This window comes from Phasianus colchicus, chromosome 28 (assembly GCF_987193195.1).
Source record: "Phasianus colchicus chromosome 28, bPhaCol1.hap1.1, whole genome shotgun sequence".
Taxonomy (NCBI): Eukaryota; Metazoa; Chordata; class Aves; order Galliformes; family Phasianidae; genus Phasianus; species Phasianus colchicus.
Window position 1 is genome coordinate 2,684,071 of NC_143463.1, and position 24,131 is coordinate 2,708,201.

At 58.5% G+C, this 24,131-nt stretch overlaps 1 protein-coding gene across 4 annotated transcripts; it reads right to left on the bottom strand.

Moving 5' to 3' along the window:
- Window positions 1–222: 222 nt before the first annotated feature.
- On the bottom strand, window positions 223–22,884 carry CSNK1G2 (casein kinase 1 gamma 2). Of its 4 annotated transcripts, none has more exons than XM_090125863.1 (13): window positions 22,690–22,884; window positions 8,071–8,521; window positions 5,274–5,314; window positions 5,114–5,183; window positions 4,826–4,974; window positions 4,500–4,734; window positions 4,320–4,405; window positions 4,101–4,185; window positions 3,874–4,022; window positions 3,631–3,714; window positions 2,686–2,790; window positions 1,844–1,950; window positions 223–1,167 (listed from the first exon to the last, which is right to left on the bottom strand). In XM_090125863.1, exons 2-13 carry the CDS (start codon window positions 8,255–8,257, stop codon window positions 1,113–1,115), a joined length of 1,353 nt encoding a protein of 450 aa, XP_089981989.1. In that variant the 5' UTR covers window positions 8,258–8,521; window positions 22,690–22,884; the 3' UTR covers window positions 223–1,112. The 4 variants fall into 4 exon arrangements, with proteins under 4 accessions (XP_089981989.1, XP_089981991.1, XP_089981990.1 ...); XM_090125865.1 differs by lacking the exon at window positions 22,690–22,884 and adding an exon at window positions 17,525–22,311; XM_090125864.1 differs by lacking the exon at window positions 22,690–22,884 and adding an exon at window positions 14,769–22,311.
- Between the last annotated feature and the right edge of the window lie 1,247 nt (window positions 22,885–24,131).

A 24,131-nucleotide genomic window follows, 5' to 3' on the forward strand; every position in this document is an offset into this window, starting at 1 on the left:
AAGATTTTTTTTTTTTAATTATTTTTTTCTTCTATATTTTTTTTTATTAAAAAAAAAAAAAACAAAACAACAACAACAACAACAAAAAAAAAAACCAAACCAAACCCGAGAGGGAAAGGAGCCCCGCGCCCCCAGAGAAGCATCAGAGATGGCAACGCCGGTTCTGTACACCTCGCTTGGAAGCAGTGAGCACTGCGGGGGGGGGCGGGGATGGGGATGGGGGGGGGGGGGTCTGCGGTCCCCATCGGGGCGTCCCCACCGCTCCCCCCCCACCGGGATGGTTTGAACAATGCTCCGAAGCAGCCACAGATGTTCCCCCGCTCCCCCCCCTCCCCAGAGCCCCAGTGCCGTCCAACCCCTTTGGGGCAGAGCAGCGGGGTGCGGGTAAAGCTAAGCGTGCCCCCCCCTCCTCCCCCCCTCCCCCCGTGCGGTGATCGATGCACACAGCAGCGCGTCGCTCGGTGGGGTTTGGGGTGGGGGGGTCCGTGCGCACCGCTCGGGGCTCTGCCCCCCCACCAACACGGGGTCACCGCGGTGCGTGCGGGGCTGCAGCGCCATCAGTGCCACCCCGGGACCCGCCGTGCCCCGTTTAACCGTTTATGTGGGTCCGAAGCCCCACGGCGCTGCGGAGCTCAGCCCCGCTGCTCGCCGGGACCCGCAGCCGTGGGGCGCAGCGCCGCGCCGAGCGCATCGCGGGACGCGGCGGATGGCGGTGAAAGACGGACCGACAACTCGGCGCGCTGCACTGAGACTCACTTTAAATTAACTTAAGAGACAAAGAAGCAACAGAAAAAAAAAAAAAAAAAAAAAAAAAAAAAAAAAAAAAAGATCCCAGGGTTCGCTCCGCAGCGCAGCGCGGTGAGGATCGGCTCCTGTCCCGCCGGGCACAACGGGCGGCCCCGCGCTGCGCTCCCTTCGGGGTTTTCTTTTTTTTTTATACCTTTTTTTTTCTTTTTTGGCGGATGCAGGGACACGAGAGCGGCCGGGCCGGGCGGGGGGGAGGCCCTGCTCTGCTGCGCGTGGGCGCCGGGGTCCTCCCACCCCACGGCATTGCGGGCACCGTCCGGCACGGCCGGAGGGAGGGGAGCCCCGCACCGCTGCTCCACCCGCGCTCACTTATGGCGTTTGGTGCTTTTCCTCTTCCTCCTCTTGAAGAAACAGCAGCACCTGTGGACAGACGGATGGGGATGGAGGGACGGAAGGATGGGCGGGTGGAGGGACAGGGACACGGGGACATAAGGATGGAGGGACAGGAGGACGGAGACGGAGAGGGATGGAGGAACAGAAAGATGGAGGGACAGAGGAGGGATGGAGGGGTAGAAGGATGGAGGGACAGAAGGATGGGCAGACGGAGGGACAGGGACGTAGGGATGGAAGGACGGAGGAACAGGAGGATGGAGGGGCAGAGAGACAGACAGACAGAGGAACAAAACAATAGAAGGACAGAGGAACGGTGGAGGGATGGAGGGAGAGAGGGATGGAGGGAGAGAGGGACGGAGGGAGAGAGGAACAGAAGAATGGAGGGATAGATTGACAAAGGGATGGAGGGACAGAAGGACGGAAGAACAGAAGGACAGGGGGAGGGAGGGACCATCAGTGCCTGAGTGTGAGGGGAACAGTGGCCTCGTGGGGTTTGGGGCACAGCGACCCCTGAGAGCCCCACACAGATCGGACCCACAGCACTGGAGGGACGGGCAGCGCTGCAGCGTGCGCTGCATGGGGCACCACCACGGTGACACTGATGACAGTGACACCAAGCATCGTGGCACTGCTCACACTGTCCCCGTATGATGGTTGTGGGGCAGGTGAGTGGGGTGCAGTGTGGGGCTGGGGGTGTCCTTACTTTGTATCGTCGGTCACCTCCACTTCGGTGGGGGCTGTGATGGGCGCGTTTGAGTGCCCCGCCGTCGGGTCATCTGTGTTCAGCTCTCCGTTGGTGGAGCTCATCACCTGCAGGGAAGCACACGTCAGTGTGGGGCCGTCCTGTGGGGCGTGGGGGGGGGGGTTCGTCCCATAGGGCCTCATCCCTCGCCCCACAGCAGCTGCAGGCGGCGGCCCCACATCGTGGAGGTCCCGGCTCCCCTCGCTGGGATGGCAGATTGCTGCTCCTGTGTTGCTGTGCGCCCTGCCCAGCCACCCCACAGACCCCACCCCATCCCCAAACAGCTCTCACCGCCGTTCTGAGCCCCAACACGGCCGTGCTGAGGTGCTCAGCCCCCAAAGGCTCCTGCAGCACCAGAGGTTCCCTCAGCACGGCAAAGGCGGCCCGGTGCTGCAGGCCCCGCTGTGAAGCCGGGCCGCCCCGGTGCCGTGGGACCACAAGCTGTCACCCCCCCGCCCAGAGGAAGAGCGGTGAGCGACCCGGCAGGGGATGAGGGGCAGCAGGAGGGCGAGCGACCCACTGCCACCCCACAGAGCAGTGGGGCCGAGCAGCAGCGACGGGACGAAGCGCAGACAGAGGGAACGGCGCAGCGCAACCAGGGGGGACCCGGGGGTCCCCAGCACGGTGCCCCCCCCGAGCCGAGGGCTGCCCGGGGAAGGGCGGACAGAAGCAGGGCTCCAAGCTGTCGCCCCATCCCAGCGATGGAGGAACGTCCCGCAGTCAGAGCCGCGTCCTGGCAGCACAGCACGGCCGGCCTGCTCTGCCCCGCGCCCCCCCCTGCCCTCAGCACGTGGTTTGTGTACCTGGACGGACCCCCCGAGCCTGCCGGCTGCCAGGCGAGCTCCCCCGGGCTCCTCGGCGGGCTGCCCGCCAGCGTGAGCATCCCACTGCTCCGTCCCATCGGGCGGCTGCTCGCGGCAGGCGGGAGGTAGAGGATGAAAAGAAACAAAAGAACAGAAAAGAGGAAAAGAATGGGGGGGGGGAGAAGGGAGAGGTGGGGGACAATGGGGCGGGGGGGAGGGAGAGCGAGAGGAGCGGCAGGAAGGAGTAGAGAAAATAAGACATGCAAAAGCAAAAGCCGTGGCCGGAGCAGCTCGGGGGGAGGCGCTGGCGCAGCTCTGAGCCCTCCAGGCGCGCGGGGCTCCGGGCTGTGGGGTCTTTGAGGGGGAACCTGGGGAGGGCTGGAGCCACGCGGTGCCTCTGCCCCATCCCACCTGCAGCACACAACGGGGTCCTGGCGTCCCCGGGGAGGAGTGCTGCGGCCTCGAGAAGGGACGTGGATGGAACGCTGCGCTCCTCAGCCCTCATTCCTCAGCCTCAGAGGGACAGCGCTCCCCGAAGGGCAGGCAGTGCTCAGGCACCCACACAGCCCTGCTCCCCCTCGAGCCCCAGCTGAAGGCACGAGGGGCAGCGCAGCCACCAGGACGGGGCCGAGGGTCGCTCATCTCCTGCACAGCTCCGCGGTCCCCCAGCACTGCCCCACACACCCAGCATGGGGCCGCACTCCGGAGCGGCCCCTCCTCATGCCAGCTCTGCCCCACCGACAAGTGACCACAACCAGATCAGCAAATCGCACCGGTCATCACCCCCAGCACTGCACCGCGCCGCCATCCATCAGCACTGCAGCCCGCAGGCAGCCCCAGCTGCTCCCTCCCACCCACAGCGACCAGTCAGCCACCAGGATGCAGCCCCCAGCACCAGGGCTGTGGGGAGCAGGAGGAGCTGGGGAAGGCCATGCTGCTGCTCACCTGGTGTTTGGTGTGTGGCTGTGCTTTGTCTCTGCTCGGGGGCTGCACCTGCACCTCGCTGTGCATCGTGCCGATGGGGGTGGGCTGGGGATACAAGGAGCACAACGTCAGCCGTGCCACCACACAAAGCAGCCCCCAGCCCACGTCGGGGTGCTGATCCCCTGGCACAAGGGGGAGCCTCAGACTGCCGTGTAACAGCTGTAACACAACAGCCTGGCTCAGAGCTGCCCCCTCCCCACTCACCAGTGGTTTCCCAGCCCAGTCGTATTCGTAGTCGAACACAAAACCATTCCTCTCAAACAGATCTGTGAAGAGCTTTCGCAGGTAATCGTAGTCTGGCTTCTCAAAGAAGTCCAAGCGCCGCACGTAGCGCAGGTACGTGGCCATCTCCTCTGCGGGGACAGGGGGGGCTCAGTTTGGGTGGGGGTGGAGGTGGGGGGCCGGGCTGGGGCCACACTGAGCGCCCTCACCTGGGAAGTTCTCACACAGCACCTCCACCGGCGTGGCTCGCTTGGTGTCACCGATCTTCTGATACCTCTCCTTTAGTGTGTCCGCCTGGCAGGGGCAAGCGGGGTCAGGGGGAGGCAGGGGGAGCATTGGGGGCAGCTGGGATGTCCCCATAACACGGGGGGACACCCGCAGGGGTGGCACAGCGCAGGCAGGGTTCCGAGCAGCCCCCAGCCCTTTACCTTCAGGCCCTGCCAGGGAAGGCTCCCACGGAGGAAGTACATAAACATATGGCCTAACGCTTCCAGGTCGTCCCTGCGGCTTTGTTCTGAGCGGAGACACAAGCAGTGGTGAGCACTTCCTCCCCAAATCCCCTCTTAGCACCCCCCAGCCCATACAGCCCCACAGCCCCCCCCCCGTACCCTTCCCAAGGTGGGTGTTGATGCTCATGTATCGCGCCGTCCCCGTCAGGCTCTTGTGCTCTCTGTAGGGGATGTGTTTTTTGGTCTCGGGGTCGATGTACTCTTTGGCCAGGCCGAAATCAATGATGTGGATGGTGTGCTGCCGTTTGCTGCCCGGCCGCCCCACCAGGAAGTTCTCCGGTTTGACGTCTCTGTAGATGAGGCTTTTGGTGTGGACGTATTCCATCCGTGTGATCTGAAGGGCAGGGGGGGGGGGGGTCAGTGAGGTGGGCTGCCTGCCCCCCCCTTCCCCCCCAGCCCCGCCGCCCCTCCTGCCCTCCCCTCACCAGCTGGATGGCGATCATCAGGACGGTTTTGAGGGTGAAGGTGCGGTCGCACAGATCAAAGAGATCCTCCAGGCTGGGGCCCAGCAGCTCCAGCACCATGGCGTTGTACTTCCCGCAGGGGCCGAAGTAATAAACCTGAGGAATTCCTTCTGCGAGAGAGAAAAAGGGGGGGTGGGGGGCGGGGGGGGAGGAGAGAGGGAGGTCAACGTGTGCACTGATGGGGGGGGGAGCAGCCCCTGCAGCTCCTGGCAGTGCTGCATCACACAGCTGGGGATCCCTGGGCCGTACCTGCATTGCCGAGCTGCTTGTAGAAGCGGTATTCCAGGTGCAGCTGTGGGGCCCGAGATTTGATGGGCTCCTGCGAGGAGGGAAGCGGTGCTCAGTGCTGCTGGGGGGGGGGGGGAGGCCCTGAGGTCACCCCCCCGCCCCGCACTGCAGGAGGACTCACCAATTTGATCGCTACGTATTCGTTGGTGTAGAGATTCTTTCCTGCAGGGAAACACCAACAAAAGGCATTGCCAGTGAGCGGGCCTCCCCACCCCCCCCACACCCACAGGAGGATCTTCCCACCCATAGCTCCTAAAGGCTGAGCTGCAGTGCGCACACAGCTCAGCACAGCAGCCCCCCAGGACCCTCCCTGTGCTGCCCCAGCTCTGCCCCCACACAGAGGGCCCCTCCTGCAGCACGGTGAGCACACAGGCGCTGCACTCTGCCCAGTGGAGCTGCATCTGTTTGGGGTTTCCTCCAAGCAATCTGCTCCTCCTGCCACGAGATTTCATCCCAAGCCACCTGAAGCAGCAATAAATCCTCGCTGGGTGACAGCAGAGCCAGCTGCTGAGCAGGGTTATGGGGAGGGGATGAATGGGGGATATGAAGGGAATGGAGAGGGCTGGAGCTGCTGCCCCATCCCGTGCTGGGAGCTCCCCAGCACACGGTGCCTCTGTGGGACAGCAAGGGAAAGTCAGAGCCTGCTGTGGTTTGGTTACAGCCAGGGCACCACAGTGCTGGGAGGATGGGGGATAAGAAGGAGAGAAGAAATGCAGGGGGGGCTGCAGCCCGGCCAGATGGACACTGAATCTGAGTGCCAGCCCCAGCGATGGGCTGCACTCCTCTGATACCCCCATGGTTCACCACCCCCTCCTGTAACGTGGGGGCAGGGAGACCACCAGCATCACTGCGACCTGCTGGCCCCCAACCTGCCAAACACGGGGTGCAAAGGTAGAGGGAGTGAACAAAAAGCTGCAGGAGGGGAAAAGGGAAGGAGAATGGAAGGAGGGCTGGGGCTGCTCAGCCAGGCCTGCCCCCACAGCGAGGTTGGCTCCTGCACAGCCCCAGATTTGTCCAAATTATGGCCATTTTAACACCTAAGAGGCATTGTGCCCAGGTGGGACCTCACTGCTGCAGGGCTGCACGGAAGCAGAGGTGGTTGCGAAGCAGAAAACTGAAATCTAAGCAGCAAAACGGGTGGCAGAGAGCAAATATTTGCCTTTGCAGAAGGCCCTTTGCCCCATCAGCACAGCGCTGCCTCCAAACCAAGCAGTGGGATCGGGCAGCTGCTCCCACACATCATGGCTGCACAGTGAGGGCAGCTCAGGCACCGCAAGCTCTGAGTGCCCACCATCGCTGTGCTGCTCCCTCAGAGCAGACCATTGCTTTTAATACCATCCAAGAGGAAAAAATAAAACCCATGAGCTCAGGGTTTGTCACACCGCAGCCGTGGGCTGTGAGGACCCACTCCTGTCTTCCTGCCCCCTCCAAAGAGCTGTTTTTAACTTTAGAAAGAAAAGTTGAAAGATGGAAGTTAACTTGGAAAGAAGAAAGTCACCACGCTTCCATTCTGCTGCTGGAAACAGAATCACAGAATCACAGAATGGCCAGGGTTGGAAGGGACCTCAAGGATCATGAATCTCCAACCCCTGCCACATACAGGGGCACCAACCTTCCCACCTAATGCTGGACCAGGCTGCCCAGGGCCCCATCCAACCTGGCCTTGAACACCTCCAGGCACAGGGCATGCAGAAGCACTGGGGTGGGGAAAGGTAAGCAATCACCAAAACATCACAAGAAAATACAAATTTGCACACGTTTGCTGCCTCTAAGGTGCAGCTTTGGGGCAGCCTGGCTGGCACAGGGTGCAGGCAGGAAGCAGCAGTGGCTTGGGGACACTTTGTGCCCAGGGGACACCTGGGAGAGTGCAGCCTGCTCAGCTCCTGCACCACGACCCGGCCTCTCTTCCTTTCTCCTACAGCACCAGCCCTGCCCCAAAGCTCACAGCCTGCTTCACCTGGCACAGACTGAACTCCTGCAGGCTTCAGCTGTGTGCTGGCACAGCCCTGCTGGGACTGCAGGCCTCCCCTGCCCCCGATGCCCACGGGGGAGGTGAAATCCCACTGAGAACCTTCCAGGGTCACGTGGGGTCACAGAAACACAGAATGGCCCAGGTTGGAAGGGACCTCAAGGATCATGAATCTCCAACCCCCTGCCACATGCAGGGCCACCAACCTCCACATTTCATAGCAGCCCAGGCTGCCCAAAGCTCCATCCAACCTGGCCTTGAACACCTCCAGGGATGGACGGGGCATCCACAGCCTCTCTGGGCAGCTGTTCCAGCACTTCAGCACTCTCACAGTAAAGAACTTCCCCCTGACATCCAACCTCAATCTTCCCTCCCTCAATTTCAAACCATTTCCCCTCGTCCTGCTGTTATCAACCCTTTCAAAGAGCTGACTCCCCTCCTGTTTGTAGGCTCCCTTTAGGTACTGAAGGCTGCAATGATTCACCCCGCAGCCTTCTCTTCTCCACGCTGAACAAGCCCAGCTCCCTCAGCCTGTCTTCACAGGGGAGCTGCTGCAGCCCTCTGCCCATCTCTGTGGCTCCCCTCTGGACCCCCTCCAACAGCTCCATGTCCTTCTTGTGCTGGGGGCCCCAGACTTGGACGCAGTACTGCAGACGGGGCCTCACGAGGGCAGAATAAAGAGGGACAATCCCTGCTGGCCACCCCACTTCTGATGGAGCCTAGGATCCTTGGGAGAGAAGGACGCTTCCCACAATGACCCCAAAGGGATGGGAACGGGGAGAGAGGGACGAAGCGCTGCAGCGGAGCCTTCAGCCCCAAACATTTGGGAGAAGAAGCGCTGAGAAACAGAACCCCGCGGGGTCAGGGGCTGCCCACACAGTGCTGTGCTGCAGGAGGGCACAGCAGCACGAGGCACAGCGAGGACAGAGGAGCAGAAGGCCCTTCTCACCTAGGCGGAGCTCCCCGAAATTGCCGCATCCGATCTTCTTTCCGACGCGGAAGTTGGGACCCACCATTAAGACTCCCGAGTTGGTTCCGGCGCTCCGACTTCCATGGCTGCTCCTTCCTCCACCCGTCTTGGACATCCTTTTACCTTCCTCCAGCTCCCCTTTCCCTCCTCTCTTATCAAAATCCATAAGTTTGTGATACCCCGGCCTCTCCACGGTTACGCTGCTGCCATACAAATCCCAGAGCTGCTGAAAGTTGAGGGGGAGAGGAGAAAAGAAGCGGGGCTGCCCTCGGTCAGTGCAGCATCCCGGTGTGCGGCGGGGGGACGAGCCGGGCTACTGCAACGTTGGTGCTTCCCGAGGTGCTGCCGGGATGGTCATCGTCACCGGTCACGAGGAGATCTTTGGTGGAGAGAACATCCTGCAGAGAGGGTCCTCCCAGCGCCCGGCGAGCTGCGGAGGGATGGGAGAAAGGAGAGTCAGTGCAACATGGAGCTGTGCGCCCACCGCCCTGCCCCGTGGGGGTGGCAAAGGGGTGGTGCTGCTGTGGGGAGAGCAGAGCTGAAACTGCTGCCCTAAGTGAAGGCCTAAGTGGGGAGGGAAGTTGTGCAGTGAGAGCCAGAAGGCAGTGGGGAGGACAGTGTATCCATGGAGGGTGGATGGCAGAAGGGGCTGAGCACCACGGAGCAGAGACTCAGCACAGTGCTGCTATGGGGCACAGAGCTGAGCCCTATGGAGCAGGGCACCCAGCATAGTGCTGCTATGGGGCACAGAGCTGAGCCCCACAGAGCAGAGCACACAGCATAGTGCTGCTATGGGGCATAGAGCTGAGCCCCACAGAGCAGAGGACCCAGCATAGTGCTGCTATGGGGCATAGAGCTGAGCCCCACAGAGCAGAGGACCCAGCATAGTGCTGCTATGGGGCATAGAGCTGAGCCCCACAGAGCAGAGCACCCAGCATAGTGCTGCTATGGGGCATAGAGCTGAGCCCCACAGAGCAGAGGACCCAGCATAGTGCTGCTATGGGGCTCAGAGCTGAGTCCTATGGAGCAGGGCACACAGCATAGGGCTGCTATGGGGCACAGAGCTGAGTCCTATGGAGCAGGGCACACAGCATAGTGCTGCTATGGGGCAAAGCACAGTGGGTGTGCAGCTTCCTACGAAGCAAAATGAGGATGCCGGCCCTGGAGGAGGTGGGTGGGAGGATCCCTGTGGGTCAGGACCAGGTGCAGAGCAGCTGATGGCTGTGCACCTTTGCTTTGTGCCATGCAAGTGGATGTGAGGCCCCAGCGTGCTGTGGCACAGATGTCAGCTCCTAGGAGAGAGGTCTGGGTGGGATGGACAGCAGCCCAGGGCACAAAGTGCCCCTCTGCTCACCATACGACGATACAAACATCAGTACGGGGGCAGAGGAGAGGGACAGACAGACAGCCAGGCTCACACAGCCACCACAGATGGGTTTTTGCTCCCGGAGCAGTGGCTGCAGTCCTCTCTGCTCCCCTCCAGCTCCTGTTGCACTACTGTCAGTCCTCAGCTCTGCTACCGTGGGTTAACCAAGCAAACCCAGCCCCCTCCAGCACTCAGACTGCAGGAAATGAGCACACTGCAAGCCCTGACGCTCAGCCAAAGCCCATAAAACTTTTTACTGGCTTGCAATAGCTATTAATAATAATAAAAAAGGCTTCTTGTGCTAAAGGATGCATGGGGGGGAGGGGGGATGAGGGAGGGTCTGAGAGCACTTTCAGGCAGCCCAGGAGCTGCAGGGCTGCCCTGCTCCCATCCAACAGCACTCCTCATTTTGGAGCACAGTGCCTGCAGGAGGGCTGCAGTGTGTGAGGCTGAGCAGTGAGGCCTTATGGGCTCCATTCCTGCAGGCTTTCAGCTGCCATCTCCGGAGCATCCTGCAAGAACACCCCAAAGCTTCAGCTGCTCCCACCCTCCTCACTGTGCCACGCTGCCATGGCATCAAACCTATGGGGAGAAGCAGTGAACAGCGAGGCTTTGGGGACAATGAGCTGCCCCCTGGGTGTGGGGCAGGAAGGGCAGTGGGTGATGCTCAGAGGGGAGCCTCCCCATGCTTTGCTCCCCCCCCCAGCCTGAGCACACACAGCCAGCACGTCACATCCTGCTCACTCTCTGCTCCTTGATGTGGTCTTAAACCAAACCAGAGCTCCCCTGTAGCAATGTGAAGAGCTCCGACTCCAGGAAGCAAAACCAAAATGCACTGCAGACCAAAATGCAAGTGAGCAGCAGCCCGATAGAACGGAACTACAGAAACAATGAGAGCCCCAACGGGGCCACACAGAGCTGCTGTTCTCTGCTGGGTTTCCTTATCTGCCCTGGAGTTTGCAGCCTGGGCTGAAATACCCACGTTCAGAGGCTCCTGACCACGGGTGCAGGACTGAAAGGCTGGAAAGGTGTGTTTATGAAGTTCTTTCCCATGCAGTGAAACCTCTTGGTTCGTACAGTGCCATCTGGGGCACATTGTTCCGGGCCCTCCAGGCACAGATGCCATTCCCAGCCCAAAGAGGTCACAAGAGAAGAATAAAAGAGGGGAACGGAGAGGAAGGAGCCCGAGGTCGCTGCCTGGGACAGGCTGCACCCTGCTATTGCTGCTGCTCCTGGCACACAGCGTTTGGTCCCCACCTGCCTGCAGGATGGATGCCCAACACTGCAGAATAGGGAAATGCAGCTGCATGCAGATGAAAGAGAAAGAGAAGCTTCTGAGAGCATAAGGAAGAAAAGCCCTCAGCACCGCACTGCTCAGAGCACAGATCCTGCCCCAGAGAACAGCCCAGCAGCTGCCTACAGCACCCTGTGCTCTTTGGGTATGGATCAGGGTTGGAGCTCCTCAGGCAGCTGAGAGCTCTGAGAAAAGCTCCATCCATGCAGCTACAATAGGAGGGAAATCCAGTGGGGCTTCCAAGATGTACGAATAATCCAAGTGTTCCTCATCTTCTGGGGATTGAATGTCCCATCCCAAATTGTCTGAGCCCAAAGGCAGCACCTCCTGCAGGACAGCAGGAGCAGCACTTGAGTGCAAGGCTCAGATCAGCATGGGCTGTCAGCTGCTGCACCCACTGCTCCCCTGTCAGAAGGGGAGCAGCAGAGCTGAGGGCTTTTTGGGGTGAATCCCACAAGAAAAGGAAGTCCTGGAAGCAGCTGCCTTCCCAGCAAGGCACAGCACTCCGAGGTTTCTGCTGCCACAGAACATCTCCTCCCAGCCCTGTGAAGTGGAGATGGTGCCCAGCCCTCCTCACTATGGCTGAGCTCTCCCAGCTCTGCTCACTGCTTCCTCCTTTGCACACTCACGTTGGTGTCGGCACAACAGGAAGCTCCCATTAAACCCCTCACTGCAATGTGGGGCTGTTTAGGGCAGCACACAGCTCAGCTCCAGGGCTGGGACTGGAGGGCTCACAGCTTCACAGCAGCGATGTGGGCACATCCCACAGGGCTGACAGCCTGCCTGCTCCAGCAGACCAGTCCTGAGGGAAAAAAACACAACAAAAAACCCCAACAAAACCCTAAACTGGGAAAGCAAAGCTTTTAATCCAACATGATCTGAGCATCCTTGTTCCAAACCTCCCCTCCCTTCCTGGCTCCCTGCTCTGTGCTGCCCTGCGTCCCTTTGCGGCCCTGAGCCACGAAAATGAAAACGCTGGGATTAGAAAAGGAAATAAATAAAAAGGAGGAATGGTTTTGGACTAAAGAAAGGGAGATTTGGATTAGATAAGAGGATGAAGGTCTCTCCCAGAGGGTGGCAGGGTGCTGTCCCATAGGAGCCCCATGCCTGGAGGGGCAGCCAGCCCTCGGGGGGCACTGGGTGATCTTTAGGGTCCCCTCCAACCCAAACCACGCCATCATTCCACACATGAAGAAAGCATTTGTTGTCTTTACTCCCCATCCCTCCCCCCAATCTGAAGGTTGCTGTGAAAATGATGGGTTTTTCTTCCTGAAAATGATGGGTTTTTCTTCCTGCCCTGCAGTGCCCGCCTTCCCCTTCCAGCTCTCCCATCCACTGATGTGCTCCCTTCCCAGCACACATCACACGCTGCACTCAGGGCACTCTTCACCTCCAACTTCCCATCCTTCCAAGTTATTTTCTCCCAGCTTCCAACCACTCCTGCAGCTCTTTCACAGATCTCCATACATCACTCAACAGAGAACATTTGCTATTGACAGAGCTCTGCTTCACAGCTCGGTGGCCTGACAAATGCTCAGCTCCACCGAGCTCTCACCATGCAAAACCAATAATGAGTCACGCATGATTTCATTCAGATCTTTAGAGGTTACAAGCTGACACATTCAAAACCATCAGGCTGCTGGAAAAGCACAATCTCAGCTGCTCCTGAGATCCCAGTGATGGTGGGGAGGGACGAGGTGGCCCCACTCAGCATCTCTGCTGAGCAATGCATCCGCAGCCAAACGCAGAGCTCTGCTTCTCCTTGCATCCCCATCCAATGCCATCACACCTGGATGGAAAATATTAGCAGGATTTTTACCACGGAGCAGGAAATGCCACGGCTGGGATTTCAGCAGCAGCACAGGAACCAAGGAAAAGGCTAAAAATACAGCCCTAGGAAATACAGTAATAATAACAGTAAATATACAGATGCTAAAATAAGACCAGGTCTAAAAACGAGACTGAAGAGGATCAAACACTGCACATCCCATCTGAGAACTGAGCACCCTAGAGAGCACTCAATGCTTGGGCTCAGCAGCCACAAGCTCAAACTTCCAACTACAGACTCATTAAACCTACCAGAAAGAAAACACTGATGCTCTATCAGAGAGACCCGAATGGAAACAGTCCTGTGGTTGGCTGCATGCTGCCTGTAAGAAGCACTCTGTGCCTGTGTTCACCCCAGTGTGAGAAGTGACTGTGCCCAACTCAAGGCTTTCTGCAGCACAGCCACTGGGATGGATCCGCAGTGCATGGGAAGAGCAGCAATGCCAAACCAGTGTGGGGTCAGGAGCAGCAGATCCTGGGGCAGGAAGGAGCTGGGTACCAAACCAGCATGGGGTTGGATGCAGCAGGCTGTAGGGCAGGGAGGAGCTGGGTACCAGCACTCCTTCCCCTCCCAGCCCTGCTGCAGGATGCCACCAGCACCTCCCATCTGCTCATTGCTGCTCCCCAAGACCATCAGCAGCTGCTGGGCCAGCAGAGGCTCTGCTCCAGGGTGGGAAACTGAATGATGAACAGAAGACCCAGCTCCAGTCCCAGTGCATAGGACCTGGTGCTCCTGTGCACCTGTTGGGCAGTCTCTTTGCTGCCACTGTAAGCAGGATGCTGGAGGTAACAGGAGCAGTAATCCTTGTGAGCAATGGGAAAGATGCAGGCTCTGTCCCTGCATGAAGTAACACGGGGCCTTAATTCTGCAGAATCCATCACATCTCAGCAGTTCAACACAAAGAGGCCAATTAGGACGCTGAAGTGGTTTCGGTTTTACTCATGCAGACACAGTAGTAGTAGGAGAAAGGAAGTTCCTGACAGACAAAGCAGAGCCTCTACGTGGGAGACCTGAGAAGGACAGCATCAGCCACAGCCCAGCTCCCAGCACCTCTGCTGTTCCCTAGGGACACTGCATGCAGCCCAGACACGGTGCTGATGATGCCCTCTGGGCTCCTGCTCTGCACAGCAGTGTTCAGTGGGGCCCTTCACAGCCCCAGCAGTGACTTGAACAAGTGGTCTCAGCCTCGAGCCCCCCGCACAAAAAAACACCGCCTCCTGCAGCTCAGCCAGCAGGTTTTCTATTGAAGCCCAACAAAGCATCCACAGCACAACGAGCTCTGCTTGGACACCAGATCCTAATTAAGTCCACGCTGCTGCTGGGAGGCAGAGCTGCAAAGGAACCAGCTGCCTTCCAGGAACACGCAGCAGCTGGCCAGCACAAACCTGCACACCAGTCCCGTGAGAGCACTCTGAGCTGCATGGCCAAGCCAAGCAAGATTCAGAGCACACATCCCAGCCAGATCCAATCTGAGCTCTCCCAGTGCTGCAGTTCACCCAATGCGATGCCCAAGGTTTGCTTTCAAGCCTGGTAACTCTGTGCTGAACAAGCTCCTGAGACTGCCTGCATCCCAAATCAACAAGTTCCATTGTTACTTTGGGAAGTGGAGAAGCCCAAGGAGCTGCTGCCTCACCAGCTGCCAGGCACAGCGCCTCAGACACGCTCAGGGAGGACAGCCCTGTTCTGTATTTCAACCTCTGCCACCAGACACAGATCTTTTATTGCCACTTCTGCCTCAGCTGTGGGGAGAAGCCACAGCAAGAGCTCAGCCACACTTCCTGCTGCCTGCGCTCACGATTCTCCACCACCACGACCAACCATCACGCTGTCAGGGCCAGTATCCGTGCTGTGCTCTGGGAGCAGGGCAGCAAAGCATTCCACCCTCATACTGGGCTTCTGAGCCAGGCCAGCTCCTCCCATTTCACCTTCCTGCCCAGCCCTGGGCTCACAGCCTGCAGCAGTGACATGGAGGTTTCCACACCAATGGGTGATCCTCACCAGCAGAGTGGAACAGCCACTTCCATTTCACAGCTCACTTCTGAGGCCGGAACGCCTCCCCTGCGTCGCTGCAGCCTGCAATAAGGTTAAGACCATCTCCGCCAGCACGCTGCTTCCCCAGCCCTGTCCCTGAATACTCCCATGTCCTCAAAAGCTAACACTTCTAAAAGCAGCATAAAGCACTTGCTCACCGTTCTCTCCACGAGGGATCTTAGCACGCATCACGGACAGGAATGGATGCAAGCTAAGAGCTGCCGTCGGTTTCCCAGGCAGCCAGAAGAGAGGAAGGCTTTCTCCCCTCCTCCTCTGCAACCACAGAAGTGCGGCACTTCTGCTCCACAGCAGCAGCAGCCCAGACTGACGCCCAGCAGAGGCTGCAGACCTGCCCAGCAACAGGCTTTGGGGCACCCGAGGACTTTGCTCTGCTGTCAGTGCCATCAGTGCACCTCATTGGAGCAGATGTTTTGACAAGTGAGCGCCTGCTTCCCACCCCACAGCTGTGGGCTTGCTTCCCAGCCTGGCAATGGGGCTGCTTTGCATGGCTTCAGAAAAGTTGGGTTTTTTCCCTTCTTCCTCCAAACACGCAGTTCTAAATGCGCACGTGCAGTTCAAAGTTAGTGTGAGGATTTCATTCAGATGGATGAGGCTCCTGAAGACCTCCGAGTCTGTAACTGCAGGGAGACGGGAGCTCATCCTGCTGCTCTGCAAGGCAGGCTCTCCTAACTTCATGCCATCACTTCTCCCCACGCTGCTGCAAGCAGCACTGATGTAACCCTTCAGTTTGCTCCCGTTTATGCAACCGCTGGAGGCTGAAGATGGAAAACAAACAAGGATGTGAGAGCAACAACCCCAACCCCACGCACCTCAGACACCCCGCAGCCTCAAGCCCCATATGTGCTTCTTCCCAGCACAGAGGGATCAGCTGCAGCGAGGACAAGGGGCTCCACATCTGGTCTGCAAAGGGACAGAAACACTTCCCAACCCTTATCCTATAACAAAGGGAACTCCTGGATGCATGTGGCTCCTTCCTTCCCTCCCCCGGGCCCAAGCTAGGGGACAGGCTCAGAACCTCCTGTCCACCTGGAGGAGATTTCCTCCCTCCCAACAGCCAGGACACACCTCCCAGCACACTGGGCACGAGCCCAAGCAGCAGCATTCAATGGTGTGTCTTCCTGCTGCTCCCAACTGCAAGCTCCAGGGGTTTTCCAGACGGCTGATGCAAATTGTAAATGCCCTTTGGTTCTTACACTCTCTGCAGCTCGAGGTACTTCAGTGAGGAAGTGCTGCTACAGAAGAGGGAACTGAGGCACAACTGCCCACCATCATACAGAACGCTGCTTCACAAGTGGGAGAACAGCCCCAGCACGTGGAGATGGAGGGCAGGCTGTGCTCCCCATCCTACAAACAGCTCAGAGCACAGGGGGGCTCAGCAATGTGGCCAAAGGCACTGGTCCCTCTGGGAACAGCACGGAGCTGAGGCTGGGGAAGGGCTCTGCACCACAGGGCAGCAGGCATGGAGCAGGCCCCCAGGGAACTGCTCACTCACACACTAGGATTGGGGCAGTCTGAGCCCTGCAGCAGGGAGGGGAAACCAGGAGTTCATATTCTACCACAAGGAAGCACACCCAGAGTGCTCCAGCCCCACAAATCCCAAGCACAGGCCCAGGCTCTGTGCAATGCCTGCTGGTTTGTGCAGTGCCACCAGGAGATGCGTGGCAGCAGGCTTCCCCCGGCCCATCTGGGGGCTGTCACTGCACACAGATCTGCCTGGCCTCACGTCATGCGTATCACCACCAAACCCTCTGCTGTCAGCAGGATCTGGGCTGGCATAAACACTTTTAATAGTAGGAGCTTTTCTTTTTTTTCCCCTTAACCCATATCCTTTTGACAGAACCAGGTTAGGAAGCAGCTGTACCGGCAGATCTGGGGTGGCCTCCTGTGATGCGAGATGGGGAGAAAGGGAACAAGCAATCACTTCCATCACCAAAATACAGCTCATTTCAACTCCCTTATGCTTACACAAAAGCAGGGGACACCATCAGTGACTGAAGCAGCTCTGCTGTGTCCCAGCAGAGAGACCTGGAGGTGGGGGACCAGGGGGTGCTGCTCCCACCAGTGATGAGGCTGCTTCCATTTCTGGGCTGTGGAGCTGCAGCACTGCCAAGCAGGGCTGTCCCACATTCCAACAAGCACTGCTAGTCTCCCCCATGCTCTCTCCCTCAGGCTGCCCGAAGCCTCACACATTTCCCAAATTGCTGCCAAATCTTCAGAATTGGGAGGGGGAAGGAGAAGGGTGGAAGGGCAAGCTTCCAGAGGGGTTCACAGGGAAATCTCTCCCCTGAGCCATCAGACTCCCTGCAGTGGGATGGCAGCACTGTTTCCCTTTTAGAAGCGAGCTGCACGGGCTCACTGCCGCCCTGCCTTACACAGGGACAGCTTCCAGGGCCACCAGCAGGACCCAGGGCCCCCCCACTGGGTGGAAGGAGCAGCAAGGAGGCACCGTGCAATTAATCCTCCCTGCAGAGTAAGTGGGGCAGAGGGACGTGCTGTGGCACGGCAACATCCATCTGCTTACACACCAGCGTCAGCAGCGTCTTCGGAGAAGCAACGAGTGATCCGTGAGGCATTTCTCCTCCCACCCCCTCTATCACAAGGCTGAGCAGCTCAGTCCTTCCTTGCATCCTCTCTTGGAGGTACACAGGTGACCTGCTGTTTTCACAAGTGGGGAAGCAAAGCAATACAACACAGACACACCTCAGATCTCCCCACGAGATCAGGACAGCACCAAAGCAGGAGCACTGCAAGGGCTGCAGATGGAGAGGCAGCCCCAGAGCTGCTACAGGTCAGTGTGTACACATGGAAACTTCTCAAGGGGTTCACCCAAAAGCCAGCCACCTCTCAGACAGGAGCTGTGGCGCAACCTTGCTGCTTCCTGCCTTTCCCTTACCTGCACAAGACCTGCTTTTCCGGGCTCCACACAAAGGGATGATGTGTAGTGTCAGAGGAACGTGCAGGAGACACCCCCGTGAGGACCCGCTCCATGCTGCTGCTATTAATATCTGGAACATTACTTGCATGTACAAACTGTCCCTTCTCCCTCATTTCTGGGCTCTCACTTCTGTGAGCTGTCCCAGAAAGCCCAGCCAACACACGCTCAACCTTCCCTAGCACACACTTCTATCTGAAACCCAAACCTTTTGTTTCTAGTTCCTGTCACCTCTCCCAGTCCCCGCAGGCAGCACACCACTGCCCTGGCTTCCTCATTCATTACACAGCCCATCATCCATGGGCCTAACTCCATCAGTGCCTTTGTTACAGCAATGGCACAGTGCTACTGGGTACCCACTGCAGCCTCAGGGGTGGCATGAATCTCCCCAGGGCCCTTCATGGCTATGGATGGGCTGCAGGCTGTGCAGCTCAGACTGCACAGACTCAGCTCAGGTACCTCCACAGACAGTGCCAGGTGTCTGCAAAAGGGAATGAGCCAATGTCCATCTTCCTTAACAGCCTCCTGAGCCCGGCTCCCCTGTGCTGGACGGGGCTCTGACAAAAGCCTTCACTTCCCCATCACATTCACAGCCACGCCAGCCATGCTCAGGAGCACACAAGCTATTTTTTATCTAAGCACAACTCAATTAAATAGTCAAGAATCCAACAGGAGCGCAGAGCGCACACAGCAGAGGCTCGATGTGCAACTGAGGCAGAGCAGATTTCAGTGCCAGAGCTGGAACTGGGAACTCAGCCTGGCTGCACAGTCAGAGCTGGGCAAAGAGCAGCGGGTTCCCCCCAGCAGCACGTCCTCACCAACCCACCTCCAGGACGCCAGCACCGCCGGCAGGGGCTCACCATGGGCCAGGCAGTGGCACAAATCGAGAGGGATCGCACCGAGGTGAGTGAGGAGAAGCCATAAGCAGGTCCAGGGCACGGGAAAGCTGCCATTCACAGGACTGCTGTGGAGCATTTCACAGCCACCAAAGGCTGAAGCAAAAGCAAAAGCAGCACAGCGTTTCTTTTCCGATGGGATTTTTTCATCAGGAAGTCGACACGCGCTCCAGCCCGGCTCCCCCCGTTGGAAGAGGCCCCAAACCTGAGCCTTAACCCCTGGCAGTGGGACAGACACACCCAGCTGCACAGACATTTCCTCCCTGTGCTGCTGCTCGGGCCCACGGGGCAACATGGGGCCCTCATAGACCTGTATGCACAGAGACCAAAGCATTTCCTGCAATCCCCCTACTCCCCCCCCCCCTTCATGGATGTTCTTCTCTCAAACTTCTTCCTTAAGGCAAATATTTGGAGTCCAGCAGGCATTCCTCATTGCAGGAACAAGTTAAATATTGGCCCTAAAACACCAGCAAGTGCCTTTAAACGATTTCAGGCTGGAGAAGCATTGCTCTGGACTTTGATTTCTGGCTCTGAGCAGAAATAGGAGCAAAGCACCCAGAGCTGCACTCCTGTCCCAGGAGCTGTCAGCATCTGGGATCTGTTCCCTGCTCCAGGTGTCTGCTGTCACCCCACTGCAGTGCATCCTCTGGTTATTTCAAGACCTGCACTAGAGATGTTAGAGCAGACCCAAGGGGAACAGCAGGTGCCCCCCAGGCTGCAGCTCAGCCTTCAGCACTGCTCCAAGCAGCATCCTTTGTGGTGTCTGCGCTGGGGAACACAGGTGGAGGCTGTGAGCAAAACCACTGGGATAAGAGGAACCAACATAGCTGGGGGTGGGTGTATTCCAGGAGAGCACAGAATGGGCTGGAAAGCCCCATTCCTTTCCCACTTTGAGCTGGGAATTCAGGCAGGGAGAGAACAAACTTCATCACCTCCAACAGCCCGTGTCAAAAATGGAGAAGAAAAAGGGTCTCATGTTGTCATTTATACGTCAGCACAGACCCAACAGCAAAAAGCAGTGATTTCCTAGTGGAGGACGTCAGGCACTGATGAGGTCTGCAAGAACAGAGCAGCACAGAACCATGCTCCTGCCAAGGAAAGCTTCACAGAATTCAAGTTCAAGACCAACGCTAGCCCCTGTTAATTAACTTAAGAACAACCCTCTTAGGAAGGCAAAGCCTGCGCATCACCTGCCAAGCATCTCGTTTGCCATTTGGAAAGCAAAAGCCAGGCCTCCTTCATTAAAAAATATTACATCACATTAAACAACAAAGGGCCACGGGACACCTTCTGGTCAGTGCTCTCCCTGGGAACAAACCCTTATGGCTGTGGGTCACGCACCTCTCGACCCACCCACGTGAAGCTCTGCCTGCAGGCTGATGTTTACCTGGATGGAGAAGCATTCCCTAAATCACAGAGCATGGGAGCACCGACCCTCGCTGAGCTCCCCGAGCTGCTTGCAGCATCTCACCACAGTGCACGGAAGCAGCCAGCCCTGTGGTTTCCCATTCACTGCTTCACCTCTCTCCCCCACAGCAGAACGATGATGTCAGAACCCGTGAGAGGTTTGGGGAGAAAACTGATGGTTCTGAACACATCAGGCCAACCACAAGACATGGAAGGGCAGAGTCAGGTTGTGTACCCCAAAGGGGCACCCAGCAGCACAGCAAAGGGATCCTGAGTGCCTCTGTCAGAGCTGTGTGCTGCAGTACTTTGTTTTAACCCAGTTTCTGTGCAACAGGAAGCGCCAAAGCTGGAGCAGGGATTTCAGGGGATCGCCAGGAGATGGAGGGCAGCCAGCACGGTGATAGGAGACCACAAAAGCCCCAATGCTCAGCGTGCAGCTGCTCCAGAAGTCACCTCTCTGCCTTCCTCACCGCTCAGCCTTGTGCCTGCTCCACTGCCACAGCCCTCCAGGAGACACTGACTGCCAGCAGGAAGCACAAGGATCCATTCTAATTAAAAAAATAAACAGATAAATTAGAAATCCCACTATTTATAAGCACACAAGGCGCTGCTCCCCGCACACAAGGGATGCCTGTAGCAAGCTCAACCTCCCTCCCCCCCACCTCAGCAGGGCAATGGGCTGAGGATTTGGCAGCACAAGGTGCCATCATCCTGAGGCTTTGGTGTTCAAAACCCAGCCGTGCAGGTACTCAGCCTCCTGGCCACACAAAGGCTGGGGCTGTCAGCAGCTCTGCTGCTGCCAGAGCACAGGCTGCACACACACGGGGATGGAGCAGCCACAGAACAGCACTGCTGCTCCCAGCACAGCACTTCTCCTCACCACAGCAGCACAGGAAAGCACCAGGGGAAGGGGAGGGTACAGACAGCCCGAGCCCAGGAAACGTGTTTACTGGCATGCTGCTCTCAGACATCATCTCCTCCAGCCCAGAGGGGGTGGGGGGAAATACTGATTGTCCACCAGCACCAGCCTCGTGCAGTTCCCATTGATCCGCTGAGTCACTCTCAGATTAGCAGTTTTGACAACACTCGGGCTGCACAGGAGCTCAGAAGCAGAATACAAAGCAAGAGGAGACGCAAAGCCTGGCACTGCACCGGCGCAGGAAGGCACTCAGAGCAGAATTCGGAAACCTGCTGAACTGCAACTGCCAACTTCCTCCTCTCCACTCACTCTTGTGAAGAGTGCAGCAACAAGAAAACCAAACACGAGCCACGCTGCAGCGACACAGAGCTCCATTCAGAGCTTCCCGAGATGCTGCCGGACAGACAAACATCCTCCCCTGCAAACCAACACCAACTGCACCCCGGTTGGTTTGGTGCAGGCATAGAGCAGAGCAGCAGCTGTATTTGCAGAGGACTACAGAACCCATTTATACTCATTTATAAGGCCTTACAGGTTTGTAAGCTGGTGACCAGGAGCTGCAATCCCACCCTGCAACAGCAGGATGATCCCAACAACAACTCAGGGCTCCCCCAGCTGCACACCAGCAAGAAGCTGCCACCAACCCAGCAGCACGCTCAGGTTCAATCATCACTGTGACCCTCCAACCCTCCCAGAGGCCCCACAGCAGCATTAAAACCACCCCTGACCAACGCTCCTACCAACAGCGCACCAAATTACAGCAAAACCCAACAGATCTCCAGCAAGCCCCAGCTGCCAAACCCACCCCAACACAGAGAAGGCCTCTCCCCGCCATCCCCACGGAGGCCTCCTGCCCTAATTCACAGCGATTCTCTTTCACTGGCAAACACCAAACGCTCGCTCCCATCTGTTATATAAGGGCCAGCGCACTGAGCTCGGCGGTGGCAGCTCGGGGTGGGGGCAGAGGGCTGCACACCAACAGGACAGCCCAGCTGCCCCACGAACTCACGCACTCCTCGGGATTCATTTCCAGATATCCAACCACTTGTTGTGCAGAAGGTAAAGCAGTTAACGAGGCAACTTCCCAACGCAGCAGCGTGCCTCGTTCCCACACCAGCAGCCTTTTCACACAGGACAGGACCGTGCTATGGCTGACCTCCAGCTCAGGTTGGTTTCACCAACTTCACCGTTTCACTTCAGAACCACACACACACAACACACACACACAACACACACACACACACAACATGGCTGGTGGCTGCCCGGACCACACGCCGTTCCTCCACGCCCAGCTCCCCCACAGCAGCCCAGCGTTCCCCCCTTAGGCTGAGAGCTCTGCTGCTCTCTCTGCACCCGCAGACAGCGGCACGGGGTGGGGGCTGTAGGGGAGGGGGGCTGCTGCCCGCAGAGCTCTCCCCATCCGCAGAGCTCTCCCCATAGGAACGCAGTTCTCTCCGTGCTGGCGGGGCAGGAGGAAGGGGAGGCCGCTTTTATTTCCCCCCCCCCGTTCGTCACATCCATCCTCACCAGCTCGGCTGAAGAAAAAAAAAAAAAAGCTTTTTTTTTTTAAAAAAAAAAACAAAAAAACAAAACACCGTGCTCAGCACAGCCCCCCACCCCCAAACCAACGCTTCCAGACCCCCGAGGGGAAACCGAACCCCATACAAAGGGCCCACGTCCTGCAGGCCCCGCCACAGCGGGCGGGGGGAGCGCACCCCGGCCCTCACAGCCCCTCACAGCCCCGCACTGAGGGCTCCCAGGCCCCACGAAGGCCCCGCAGCCCCATCACCCCTCCGGCCCCCGCTCCCCGCCCGGCACCGCCCGGCCCGGCCTCCCCCGCCCCAACGCTGCCCGGTCCCGGTCGGGGCGAACCGCGGCAGCAGGGCGGTCCCGGTGGCCGTTACCTCGGCGGTCCCTCAGCGCCGGGCCCCGCAGCCGCTGCCCCGCGGCCTGCCCATGGCGGCGCCCCCGGCCCGGCTCTCCTCACGCCGCCTCTCGCCTCCCCTCACCACTCCAGCCAACGACACCGCTACGCTGTCGGCGTAAGCTCCGCGCTCGCCCATGCGCCCCCCACCACGCCGCCAGCGCAAGAGCCCTTCCTGAATACCAACTCCGGAGCGGTGCGCGGCGCAAGCGCAGCCGATGGGAGGATGGTGGCGCAACGGCGTTGGCGTAAAGCGCGGTCGAGAATAGGAGGCTGGAGGCGAACGGCGGGCGGGAGGCTTTACGACAACCGAGGCGCGCTTTACGGCAGCGCCGCGCTCGGCGGCAATGGGCGGGACTTCCGCTTAACTCCTTGTTGACCAGAGCGCTCGGTGCGGTATGCGGTCCCGCTATGGGGGACGGGCTGTGTGCTGCCTGCGGCCCTTTATAAAGGACGGAGACAGGGGACAGCCCGTGCTGTGGGGGGTGGGCCCGCGTTTCCTGCAGCCTCTGCTGGGAGACAGGCCCTGTGCTGCATGTAGCCCCAGTAGGGGCCAGCCCCAACTGCAGGGGACAGGCCCTGCTGCAGGACAAGAGCTGTGCTACAGGGGACAGGCCCTGCTGTAGGATGAGAGCTGTGCTATAGGGATAAGGCCCTGCTGTAGGACAAGAGCTGTGCTATAGGGGACAGGCCCTGCTGTAGGACAAGAGCTGTGCTATAGGGGACAGGCCCTGCTGTAGGACAAGAGCTGTGCTATAGGGATAAGGCCCTGCTATAGGACAAGAGCTGTGCTGTATGGATAAGGCCCTGCTGTAGGACAAGAGCTGTGCTATAGGGGGGCAGGCCCCATGCTGCCTGCAGCTCCCTATAGGGAACAGGTGCCACAGTAGATGACAGGCCCCCTTAGAGGGTTCAATATGGGCTCTGCAGTGACTGAGCTGCAGGCTGGGTAGCTTTATTGCTGCACCCCTCTGCACTGGGGGAAAGAAAAAAGGGGGTGATTATATTCTTGCAGACTCCTGTTGTCTGTTGTTCAGACCTTTTGCTTGAGAACTTACCCATCTTGTGGAGCAACTGGTGAGAAAGTGAATTGTTCTGATGTTGTTTAAATGTGATCTCCAGTGCCATATCTCGGTGAACACTGGGTGTGTGGTCTGCAGAGAGCTTGCAGGTCCTGTGATGGAACCAGCTCAGCTGGGGAATTTCTGTTGGGACAGCATCCATCTTTGAACCCTGCCCTCCTCCCAGGCATGAGGCAATTAGAGTCCCAACCAGACCACACAAATGCACTGCTGTAACACACACAGAGCTGCTCAGGGGCAGGCAATGCACTCTGTACGCTTCTATAGTGCAGGAGTGAAGAAACATTCAGGGTGTGGACAACCAGCAGCCCCCTATGTGCTGTTTAATATCTACACTCAT

Bases quoted from the DNA above. Each gene is read 5' to 3' on its own strand.
- CSNK1G2 (XM_090125863.1), bottom strand. From the start codon at position 8,257: ATGGATTTTGATAAGAGAGGAGGGAAAGGGGAGCTGGAGGAAGGTAAA. The intron at 3,715-3,873 runs GTGAGTGGGGAG...TTGTATCCCCAG, and splicing joins ACTGGGCTGGGAAACCACTG to CCCACCCCCATCGGCACGAT. The intron at 2,791-3,630 runs GTGAGCAGCAGC...TGCCGCGAGCAG, and splicing joins AGCCACACACCAAACACCAG to CCGCCCGATGGGACGGAGCA.